General features: G+C 43.8%; 1 protein-coding gene and 1 non-coding gene across 17 annotated transcripts in view; one reads left to right on the top strand and one right to left on the bottom strand.

Annotated features, from left to right (window-relative positions):
- Positions 1-796: 796 nt before the first annotated feature.
- Positions 797-12,624, top strand: part of BPTF (bromodomain PHD finger transcription factor) — a 133,222-nt gene continuing 121,394 nt past the window's right edge. For all 16 annotated transcript variants that reach the window (XM_024980957.2, XM_059878594.1, XM_059878592.1 and 13 more), the window contains exon 1: positions 797-1,645. In XM_024980957.2, the coding sequence (XP_024836725.1) occupies positions 1,018-1,645 (628 nt within the window). In that variant the 5' untranslated portion in view covers positions 797-1,017. The remainder of the gene's footprint in view (positions 1,646-12,624) is intronic.
- On the bottom strand, positions 12,316-12,388 carry TRNAE-UUC (transfer RNA glutamic acid (anticodon UUC)). Its single transcript has one exon. It is a non-coding gene; the product is annotated as a tRNA-Glu (tRNA).

Genomic DNA, 12,624 nt, shown 5'->3' with positions numbered 1-12,624 from the left:
CATCCAGCATTTTAAAGTAGGTGTAAGGACAGAAGTTATCCTTTCTACAGCAAGGAAGAAATTAGAAAGCTCTTTCTGAGGTGGTCGAGTTTCTAGCTGGGACACTGGCAAAGGTGGAGGAGGCTGGAATATAGTTGCTTTCTGAAGTTTATCAAAGGCTTTTCGGGAGGGGATTTTATCCCGAGTCTCAGAGCGACCCTCCCTCAGGGTCTGGCAGCTTAGGGCGGGGCTTCTAGCCCCTCCAACCCCTCCCCACCCCAGCAGCTGTCATTGGGATCAATTCCTGGACCGTCACGAGCCAAGCGTTCGGAGTTTCACAGTTCTGGGGGCTCGTCTCACAGTCCCCAGGTAACTTGCCTCCGTTGCTGGCTCTCACCTTGTCCCTTCTGTCGCTGCAGTTGCACAGCCCCTCGCCCCGCCCCGCCGCGGCGCGATACCCTCTGGCTCTCTCAGCATCATTTCCCCCAAGGGGACAAGACGGGGACAAATTTGGGGCTTCCCTGCCCTCGTCTCCTAGCCGGGGAAGAGGACACGCGGGAAGGAGGCCCCGTGAGTTTAGACTCCCGAGGCCTTCGACACGGGGCACTTCGCGAGGGAGCGCCCCTCTCCTCACAGCCGCCGGCGGCCGCGGTCTAGCCAAGCCGCGCGGAGGCGCCCCGGGCTCCCCGCCCCCGACCCGGCGCTCCCGCACTCCCCCTAGCGGCCGCCGCGCGGCCTCGCTCCGTCCCAGGCTCGTCGGCGGCGCAGCTCACGTGACCGCGCTCCGGGCCTGCGGCCGCTGTCGGTTCCCCCAGTCACCGAGCGAGAGGGAAGAAACAAGATGGCGGCTGAAGGCGATCCGGAGTGGGGCCCCAGCAATTCGGATTGAGCCTTCTCCCTCCACCCGCTTCCGCCGGCCGGGCCCCTCCCGCCCGGCCCCGCGGGCCTCCCCACCCGGCCCCGGCGCCCCCCACCGCCACCCCTCCGCCCGCCCCTCCCCCCTCCGCTTTCCCTTCTCCCCCCCGCCTCAGCTCCGACATGAGGGGCCGGCGGGGCAGGCCGCCCAAGCAGCCCGCGGCTCCCGCTGCGGAGCGCTGCGCCCCGGCCCCGCCGCCGCCGCCGCCGCCGCCGCCCACGTCCGGACCCATCGGGGGGCTCCGCTCGCGGCACCGCGGCAGCAGCCGGGGCAGGTGGGCCGCCGCCCAGGCTGAGGTGGCGCCCAAGACGCGGCTGAGCTCGCCCAGGGGGGGCAGCAGTAGCCGGAGGAAGCCGCCGCCGCCGCCGCCGCCGCCGGCCCCCCCCAGCACCAGCGCCCCGGGCCGGGGGGGGCGAGGAGGCGGGGGCGGCAGGACAGGGGGCGGGGGCGGCGGCGGCCACCTGGCCCGGACCACCCCGGCCCGGAGGGCCGTCAACAAAGTGGTGTACGATGACCACGAGAGCGAAGAGGAGGAGGAGGAGGAGGACATGGTCTCGGAGGAGGAGGAGGAGGAGGAGGACGGCGACGCCGAGGAGACCCAGGATTCCGAGGACGAGGAGGAGGATGAGATGGAGGAGGACGACGATGACTCCGACTATCCGGAGGAGATGGAAGACGACGACGACGACGACGCCAGTTACTGTACGGAAAGCAGCTTCAGGAGCCATAGCACCTACAGCAGCACTCCAGGTACCCACCCAGCCCGGTTGCTGTAGACTTCTTCCCCACCTCCTCCCCCCTCCCTCCCCCTGGCTCACTCCCTCTCTGGTCTCCCCCCACCCCCACCTCCCCCCAGTCCCCAAACGGAGGGGAAATGCGACGGCCCATCAAGTGGCAAAAAACTAGATTTACAAGAGGAAAGAGGCGCATTGTTCAAAATGGAGATTGCATTGTTGCAGTTCGCAGGCCACACGCTCGCTCGCTCGCTCGCTCTCTCCCCTCAACCCCTCTTTTTCCTCTTAAAAATGTGTGCCAGTGCAGTGTCTCCACCGGGCATAGTTGAAACTTTGGCACACACATATCCATTGCATTCATTTTTCTTCCCTTGTTTTGGTTTGGTTTTTTGGAATGAAAGAAGCTTCTTGTTTTTGCAAACCTCTTTGCATTTCTAATGTGGTTTCTTTTAGACTTTTCGTCTATAATCGGTTCCTAAAAAAAGGGAATGGAGGACTCAGACAGATTGTGCCATACAAACACACACACACACAACATGCTTCTCTTCACACCCCGAGCTGTGTGGTTTTAAAACTGTCTTAAAGAAATGGATCAGTTGGGTTAGTAGGGGAGCCTTATCTGGTCCTGTGTGTGTTTTTATTCTTGAGTGCTGATGGGCTTGTGCAACAGTTGCTGGTGAATGGCTGATTAAAAAGCAAAGAAGAAAAACCAAAGAAAACCAAAACAAATTTGCTATTTTATCTGATTCCAATATCATTTTGGTAAAATGCAAAATAAGAGACCGCAGGAACTTGCGTCTTAACTAATTTGATCCCTTTGCCTGAGAAATGCAGTTTCCTGTCACCTGTTGCAGAGACGTATGGTTGATCATGCAGACGTAATTGCTGAAGATGAACTTTTGGACCAACTTCCAAGTCACACAACAGAAGTATAGGGAAATTTAATGCAAAATGACTTTTTCTTTTCATTCTGTTTCTGAGGGTAATAAGTCCTCCCTGATTTCTCCATGGTGACTCCTGTTTTCTCACAGAGCTTCTCTACGCTGGTGCTGAGATACATTTTGTTTATTTAAAAAACACACATACACACAATGGCTGCTGTGTTTTAAATTCGTAGTTGCAGTTTACTGAATTGTGAAAAAAAATCATAATTTATAGCAGTAACCTACAAGGTCTTTTCCTTTGTATTTTTTTAAAATCTGAACTAAATTAGAATCCAGTTTTCAGAGCATTTCCGAATTAAAGTTCATGAAGGAATAGAGTCTTACAGTGATAAAGGTGTGTCACTTGTTTTCAAAAGAGACTGGACCAGCCCTCAAATAAAAACTTCAACAAAGACAAAAAAAAAAAGAGAGACTGGAATAGGAGAAGTGGTTAAATGTAAATGTGCCTTTTTTTTTTTTTTTTAATAAGTGTTTAAATACTCATTGGAGGAGTATGAGTATTAAGTCAGATGTAAGCCCATTTAGCTTGTCCTCCCAGCAAAGGAAAAAGGTAATTTCTTTTGCCTGACAGTAATATCTGCCTGTCTTTGGGGTGGAGTGAGTGAGAGCTGGCAGGAGAATGAAGAGAATCAATCAGATGTCAAGTGTGTATGTCTTGTATGTGCAAAGGACTACACATCATTCTTGCCAACTTACTTTTAGTGCATCTTTTATAGTAATGATTTCTACCTTCTGAAATCACATGTGGTCTTTTCTACCAGGAGCCCAGAACTGAAAGACTTGTGGAGAGTAAATTATACTATTGGAGGAAGTTTTCTCAGATTAGACAGAGCTAAGGCGTTTTGGCAGGGTGGTTCAGCTAACTTTAACTCCTCTTTGAAGGCTTAGCAAGTAATATTTAGGGTTGAGAGTGGTGTATATGCTGTTAAACTACAATTTTGTGGTTAGGTTTCCTTTTTTAAAAAGATCCTTATATCTTTAAGTACTTCCATGATATTTTGTTTTTTCCAATGACATTCATAGTCTACCTTGTGTATGCTTCACCTTGATGTGAAATTAAGGGTTATATATCCTTATACTAATCTTCCAGCTCCTGTAGTCCCTAGAGCAGTGCCTCGAGCACACTGCAGGTGCTCATCGAAGGTTGGTTGGACAAATGATTGTTGGTAGGTGAGAACTTGTAATAGATGAAGTTGTGCTGATTCTCCAGTGGGTACCATGATTCCTAAATATTTTGGATGTGGGAAGCTAAAAAATTGGCCTAATTAGATTTTGATAGTTTGACCAGTTTATAGTAGCAGAGTTAGTGTGTTTTGAGCTGCTGTTTCATATTGCTTGCCAGGCATTTTCCTTTCTTTATTAGATGTGGTGTTAACTTGTTAGATGTTTTACTTTTGAAACATTATTTCTCAAGATTATGGTGAAAGAGATGATACATTTTACATCCTGAACTTTTAGAATATGTCCACTTGCCTGGAATAACAATTCATGATAGTGAGTTGTTTAGGCTAAGCCCTTGTTTCATTTGTTTTATTCGGTGTACTTCTAGATAAATGTGTATATGTGTGTATATGCTTTGGAAGGAAAAATGGTCTAGAACTGGTTTAAGATATCCCAGAAGTTCATAAATAAATACATTTGGTGGATTCGAATCCACCTATGTTGTCAAGACTGAAAAGAGGAATATACTTTCCTGGTAATTTAGAGTAAGTTGATTAAGTCTTGTAAACTAGAATGTTGACTTAAGTACCAACATAAGAATAAGAAATTATACTTGATATACTTATATACTTAGTATAAGAAATTACTCATTCATCTGTTCATATATTGAGTACTTCGTAGGTAATATACCTGTTGATGCAAGGACATTGATTGATGTTACTAGATTAGTTTTCTAAAACCAAAGATTTAAACAAGTTTTCAGTGGTGGTGAAATGTTTTCTTCTTAATGAAGAAAAAATTTAAATGGGTATGTAAGGTCCTCACATGAAAGACGTTACTATAGGGATGGCAACTTGTTAATAAAAATTTGAAATCATCTAGTTTTGCTTAAGTTTAAAGCATTTGGTTGCATAAGGCTTTTAGTATTTTTATTGTTAAAAGTTAGAATTATTTCAGACAGTAGGTTTTATGACATACTTTTGAGGTACATTGAGAAGAATTGTATAGAAAATGTTTTGCATAGGCATTTGGTAAAATTCTGACAGTAGCTTGAAATCAAGTGTTTGCTGATTCAAGAAAGTTAAGTCAGACTTTAAAACAGAGCCGTTCTTGCATTTAATTTGTGTGGGACTTATGAGAATACTTAGCTGTTAATTTTGAAATTCGGAACTTCTGGTGACTTCAGAAAATAGAAGCCCTGGTGTTGTCCTGGGAGAATTAGTGATTTATGTCCTCTAAGATTGTGACAGTTGAGATGGGTGGCACAGGTGCCATGAATGCACTGTCGATTTATCTGAAGAAGAATTTGTTACCCGTTCGAGGATATTTATTCCCACCAGTTTCAAGCAAATATCTTTTCAGTATGCTTGGGATTCCTGATTGCTACAAGTGAGATAGATACAAAGTACTGTGGAGAGTTAAAGGAGGGCGGGCTCATAAGCTATATGGGGGAGTTGGTATGGATGTCTGCTTCCGGGATGGGCATGTGGCTAGTGAGGATGGGGATGTGGCCAGCGTGGATGGACATGTAGCTAGTGAGGATGGACAGAGGCAGGGAGGGAGTAGCATAAACCAGGGCACTGACTTTCAAGTGTGGGCAGTCTTAAGTAACCTCCTCTAGCAAGAGCCTGAGTATATGAATAAGAAACTGTTGGGCGGTAGTTAGAGAACCGGGCTACAGCATTTTTCCTCTCTCCCTCATCTGTTGGGTAAGGATTGGGCTAGATCAGTGGTCCTCAGTCATTTTTCATTTCTGGACCACCCGAGGGATGTGCTATATTCCTATCAGCACTATGCAAGGAGCGTGAAACAAAAGCACATTAAATCACGGATACTATTAAATCGCTGATTTAGCCAGCTCTTCCCCCTCTGCAAATTGAGAAAATTAATGGAGAGGTGACACCGGAAGCCCTTTCTTTTCTCTCCAGTCTATTTCAGATCTATTTCACTTGTGGTTATTGAGGATCAGTCAGAAGATATAGAAACAAGTGGATATGATTTCAGTGGAATGTCAGGAAATTTAGCGTTGCGTCTGTTCTGATTGAAAGAAGGCAGATAACTGGTGGGGATGTGGATGGGTTTTATAGCCCTGGATGGAAACATTAGTCCAGGAGGTACTTCAGAATTCTCCAAGCCTGGACAGCATCAGAAGTGTAGACAGAGGACTTCATCAGATAGGCCTCTGTAAGAATGGCAGCGTTTTCAATAGCAACAGGTATTCAGGATTATAAGAGGAATTAATAAGATCTGTTTGCAGGTATCAGTACTTGAAGAGGTTAAACATGAGAATTAAAGAAAATGAGGGCCCCAGAGAGTTATTACAAAGTTGGACGACGTGATCTGTGAGTGGTAGAGAGGTATGTCCAAGGTATGCAGGGATAGATGGTCTTGTGTACCACCCAGGCCCAGAACTCTGCTGGGGTATGAGTGGAAGTGGAGCTGGGTATTGAAATGTGTGTGTGCAACAGGACTGGGGATACTAAGGCCAGGAGCTCTGGTTTCTTTCCTCAGGTCCACCGTTTCTTCCTCTTCAGGACACTGCGTCCTCCCTGTGACTGCAGATTCTTGGAGTGGGGATGTGGGGGGTGAGAAGGTGGTGGGGGTAATGGGAGACCAGTAGTCTGCGTAACAAAGACAGGAGCAGATCCTAGCAGATACCGTCTTTGCACTGGGTAGATCCCTCGTTCCCTGCTCCTTAGCGCACTCTGAGGATCTCTTCCTAGAAGTCCTGCCAGAGTACTGATGATCACCTTGATCTCTCTCCTCTGAATGCCTGCTTGTGGCACTTAGAGCCTCATCTTCATAATTTAGCACTAGCTTAGCACTGACCCTTATTTTTCTATTTTTTTTTTCATGCTTTCAGTCCTTTAAAATGATAACCCTCAGGAGGTAGAACATTTCTTAAAAAGAAAAAACTTACAGAATGCACTTGAAAAGATTGAAAGTAAAATCATACAGATGGAGTTAAAGTGCATATAGCTAAAGATAATGTTTTAATTGTTTTGTCTACTGGTATATATCAAATTCTTTTATGTATTTTTCTAGATACTAAGTTACATTACTCAAATGTTTTTTGATTGCTGAATGATTTTTAAAAATAGTAACAGTAAGAGCTAACATTTATTGGACATGTGAATTGCTGAATTATTTTCAACTAATATTGAATAAAAGTTGCATTTAAAAATACAAAAACATTTTAAAAGTTGCACTTTTTTTTTTTAATTTTGATTTTCTTCCTTTGGCTGCCACGAGTCTTAGCTGCAGCATACAGACTTCTGTGGCTACGGTGCAAAGGCTTAGTTGCTCCAAGGCATGTTTGATCTTGGACCCCTGATCAGGGATTGAACCTCTGTCTCCTGCATTCAAAGGCAGACTCTTAACCACTGGACCACCAGGGGAATCCCTAAAGGTTGCATTTTTAAAATAGCAGTTTTATTGAGATACAGAATACATAGCATAAAATTCACCTTTTAAAACAAAGGTATTATTCAGTGGTTTTTAATGTGTTCACGGAGTTGTGAATGTATCACCCCTACCTAATTCCAGAATATTTTTATCACCCCAACAAGAAACAGTGACAGTCACAGCAGTCACTCCTTGTTCTCTGCCTCCCCTGCTCCATCTCCTGGCAACCACTACTTTCATTTTCTGTTGATTTGTCTCTCATGGAAATTTCTTATGAAAAAAAATCATACAATATATAACTTCTTTCATTTAGATTAATGGTTTCAAGGTGCGTAGATCTTGGAGCATGTCACAGTACTATATTTAAATAATATGCCTTTATATGGATATACCACTTTTTGTTCATCCATTCATCACTCCATGGGCATCTGAATTGTTTCCACTTTTTGGCTATAGTGAGTAACACTGCTGCTAATGTTTATGTATAGGTTTTTGTCTGGACAAGATGTGTTCATTTCTCTTGGGTATATCCTAGGAATGTTATAGCTGGATTAATTACAAATACTTTTTTTTTATACAAATACAATTTAAATAGAATCACTTTAACCAGACTTACTTTTTTTGTTTGGAATTGTTTTGAAACAGTTCTCTTAGGATGAATGAGAGCTAGTTTGTTTGTAAATCTTCCAAAATATCTATAATTTTTGCATTGCTTTTGGTCAGCTTGGAGAATTTATTCCAGATTTGTCAGAGAAGGAGCAGTGTAAGTGGAGTCATATTTTCACACCGTCAGTGTGAGCACGTGTGGCAGGCTTTGGAGGCACCCACGTGTGTAAATAAACTCACTACGAAGTCTTAGGCTATCTTGATACATGAGAATCTCAGGATTCTAGGTAAATCTTTTATGAATGTCAAGGATCTAGAGAGGTGGCATGTAGCATAGAGATTAAAGCGTGAAGGACCTGGAACCCATCCTCATGGATGAATGAATGAACGTATGAATCCGGGCTCTGTGATGATGGGCATTTTGCTCAAGTCTTTGTACCTCACTCTCCTCTTTTGTAAAATACCGTAGTACTGGATTCAGTGTGTTGTGAGGGCCGAATGGCTTAATGTGTGTGAAACGCCTAGAACAGTGCCTGGTACTGGGTAAAGATTCAATAAATAGTAGCTATTCTTGTCTGTTGATGTGTTCCTGAATTGTAAGCTGAGATTCTGTGAAAATAGAGGAACCTTACCTCCAGTGTAGCAAGGTAGTATTTTATTCTGTAGGAAAACTGTCAGTTGACTCACAGGGTAGAAAAATATTTTGAAGACCACATTTAAGTAAAAGTGCACGTTAAACTAGAGCTTTATCCCCCCCCTCCTTTAAAAAGGTTATTAAACGTTTAACTTCCCCATTCAGAACATTTAGTTTACCCAACATCGGATTTATTCTAGAACTATAATAAAAAATACATTGACTTCTGATATTTACCGTTAAAATAGAAAAAGTGCTCTTGATAATATCAGCTCTCTGGTAGTTCCTTCTCCAAGACATCTTCCTCTGCCTTTTCCTTAAACCCCAGTTTTCCAGGTTTTCAAACCAGCCCCTGGCCCTCTCACTATGTCCCTCCTTCCCCTGAGATCTCATCTCTTCTCAAGTTGTTTTTAAAAATTGCAGTGAAAAATTGTAAAACAGTGCAGTTTTACTCCTTTGGGAAAATACACATAATATAAAGATGAAAATGAAAATTATCTATAATCCCACCACTAAAGATACCCATTGGACGTGTGTGTGTGCATGTTTAATTCCATTTACTGCAACATGTTCTTAGTAATATTTTTTAGAAGTTATGACTAAGATGAAATAAACTGATTGTTTTCCCTTGATATACAGCAAACTTTTCCCATATCTTGGTTTCTTCTCTTTTTAGCCATGCCACACAGTCAGTCTGTGGGATCATAGTTCCCTGACTAGGGAGTGGACCTGGTCCCGGCAGTGAACACTAGCCTGCTGCACTGCCGGGGGGTTTCCTGAAACTTTTTTGTGCTGCTTTCTCTGTTGATTCTGTTTCTTGGGTCCTACCGCCCCCTTGGTTTACTTGTCTGTTTCAGCACAATCTCTAGTTGCTTCCTAGGAGTGGGTGCATGATAAATAAACTTGTTTTTTTTTTTAAATCATTATGTATCTGAAAATGCCCTTTTCAGTTCTAATCCTTGGTAAAGAATTTGGCAGGGGGTAGGGTTCTAAATTTAAAAAAGCACTTTCACTGAAAGGTTTGCTTTGGTGTGCTCCAGCATCGAGGATTGCTGTTGTGAGGTGAAGGGCCATCCTGATTACCTCATGTCTGACCTGTTTTTATCCCTCCAAAATCACTGTGGACGGTGACTGGAGCCACAAAATTAAAAGACGTTTGCTCCTTGGAAGAAAAGTTATGACAAACGTAGACAGTGTATTAAAAAGCAGAGACATCACTTTGCCGACAGAGTTCTGTATAGTCAAAGCTATGATTTTTTCAGTAGTTTATGTACGGATATAAGAGTTGGACCATAAAGAAGGCTGAGCACTGAAGAATTAATACTTTTGAATTGTGGTGCTGGAGAAGACTCTTGAGAGTCCCTTGGACAGCAAGGAGATCAAACCAGTCAATCCTAAAGGAAATCGACCCTGAATACTCATTGGAAGGACTGATGCTGGAGCTGAAGCTCCAATACTTTGGCCACCTGATGCGGTGAGCTGACTCATTTGAAAAGACCCTGATGCTGGGAAAGATTGAAGGCAGGAGGAGAAGGGGGCGACAGGATGAGATGGTTGGATGGCATCACCGACTCAATAGATACAAGTTTGAGCAAACTCCAGGAGATAGTGAAGGACAGGGAAGCCTGGCGTGCTGCAGTCTGTGGGGTTGCAAAGAGTCAGACAAAACTTAAGTGACCGAACAGCAACAAAGCTTTTAGGCTCTTTTCATGGTCCCCAGTACTCTGAAGTTTTAAAGGGACTGCATATCCCTTGATGTGGCTCTTTTTCACTCATTCTGCCCGGGTACTTGGTGGGCCCTTTTAATCTGCAGACTCATACTCTTTAGTTCTGAGAAAATGTCTTTATTATTTGCTAATTTTCCCCCAAATTTGATCTGTTCTTTTGTTGAACTTCTCTTTAGTTAGATGTTAGGAATTTTAGACTGTTCATGTAAAATTTCTTATCTTTTTCAATTCTTTTTATCTGGTTGTCAATTTGGTCTGCTTTCTGGGAGATTTTCTCTTCTGAGCTTTCTATTAAATCAGTTTTTATTTCAGCTGTCAGATGTTTAATTTGTAAAAACTGTTTTCTGTGTTCCTTTGCATCCTGTTTGTTTACACAGTATCTTTTGTTTCTCATTATTGATAATTTAAAAAAAATACTAAAGTGCAACTTATATATAGTAAGTTCACCATTTTTAGTGTACAGTTTTGACTCTTTAGGTTTTAGCAAATAAATAGTCACGTAACCACTACTACCATGAAATACAGAACAGTTGCATCACCTCACCTAGACTGTGCTCCAGTAGTCAACTCGTCTCCCTCACCCCAGGCCACACTGGTCTATTTTCTGTCCCTGCAGTTTTGCCTTTCCCTGAATATCATATAAATGGGATTACAACCTATCTAGCTTTCTGAGTCTGGCTTCTTTTACCGAGTATAATGCATTTGAGGTTTATCCAAGATATGGCTTGTGTCTTGGTCATTCCTTTTTGTTGCCAACTAGGTATTTCATTATATGAATATACCACAGTTGGTGTATCCATTCACCCATTTAAGAACATTTGAGTTGTTAAAGGAGATCAGCCCTGGGTGTTCTTTGGAAGGACTGATGCTAAAGCTGAAACTCCAGTACTTTGGCCACCTCATGTGAAGAGTTGACTCATTGGAAGACTCTGATGCTGGGAGGGATTGGGGGCAGGAGGAGAAGGGGACGACAGAGGATGAGATGGCTGGATGGCATCACCGACTCGATGGACGTGAGTCTGAGTGAACTCTGGGAGATGGTGATGGACAGGGAGGCCTGGAGTGCTGCGATTCATGGGGTCGCAGAGAATCGGACACGACTGAGCGACTGAACTGAACTGAGTTGTTTTTAGGTTTTGGAGATTATAAATAAAACTGCTCTAAACATTCACTTAGAGGTTTTTGTGTAAACGTAAGTTTTCCTTTTTCACGGGTAAAGAGGAGTGGAATCACAGGGTTGTATGCTAAGCGTATTTTAACTTCCTAAGAAACTGCCAAACTGTTTTCTTTTTTAAAAATAATTTTTATTTATTTATTTTTGGCAGTGCTGGGCCTTCGTTACTGCTCTAGCTTTTCCTCCAGTCGCGGTGAGCGGGCGCTGCTCTTGTTCTGGAGCACAGGCTCTAGCTCAGACTTCAGTTGTTGCGGCACTCGGGCTCAGTAGCTGCAGCTCTTGAAGTCTAGAGCACAGGCTCAGGAAGTTGTGGTGCATGGACCTAGCTGCTCTGTGGCATGTGGGACCCTCCCAGGTCAGGAATTGAACCCGTGTCCCCAGCAATGACAGGCAGACTCTTGACCACTTAGCCACCAGGGAAGCCCCAAACTCTTTTCTAGTTAAGCATTTCCAGTTAAACATTTTGCATCCTCACCAGCAATGGATGAGGGTTCTAGCCATTCTAATAGGTGTATAGTGGTATGTTTCAGGGCTTCCCTGGTGGCTCAGACGGTAAAGAATCCGCCTGCAGTGCGGGAGACCTGAGTTCAATCCCTTGGTTGTGAAGATCTGCTGGAGGAGGGCATGGCAACCCACTTCAGTATTCTTGCCTGGAAAATCCCCATGGACAGAGGAGCCTGATGGGCTACAGTCCATGGGGTCACAGAGTTATATTTCATTATGGTTTTAATTTGCATTTCCCTAATGGTAATGCTGAGCATCTTTTCATGTGCTTCTTTGCTGTGAAGAAAATCATTGGTGAAGTGTCTGCTGAAATATTTTGCCGTTTTTCACTGAGTGGTTTTCTTGTTACTAAATTTCGAAAGTTCAGCTAACATAATAATTATTTATGCTATATAGTTTCCCGAAGCTCTTTTCCTTTTTTCAGAGCATTTTCTTCGTGGATGCAACATCCCCACTTAACTAAGGACATTTATTATAGTTTTTTTGTGTTGGGTGGAGGTCAACTGCACCTCGTGAGTTGTAGGATATTAGTTTCCCAACCAGGGATCGAACCTGGGCCCGTGGCAGTGAAAGTGCCAAGTCTTAACCCCTGGACCACCAGGGAATTCTCTATTATAGGATTTTTTTTTTCCACTTTGTTTCTTTTGTTTCATCAGCTTCCGTTCGTTTGTTTTAGTTTTTTCCTCTTTGACATTGGAGGCTTCTTTTCAAATGCCTCTTGACCCTCAGCTGTTCACATTTAGGAGTGAAGCGCTGGGTACACACTTTGTGGGTGCCCATGGCTTGACAGTTGGTAGGTTTCACTGTGAAGTAATGGGGCGCTGGGATCCCAGATATCAA

This window comes from Bos taurus, chromosome 19, assembly GCF_002263795.3.
Source record: "Bos taurus isolate L1 Dominette 01449 registration number 42190680 breed Hereford chromosome 19, ARS-UCD2.0, whole genome shotgun sequence".
In the NCBI taxonomy this organism is placed as follows: Eukaryota; Metazoa; Chordata; class Mammalia; order Artiodactyla; family Bovidae; genus Bos; species Bos taurus.
The sequence above is the reverse complement of the archived record's forward strand: the minus strand, read 5'-3'. Positions and strand labels throughout refer to the sequence as shown.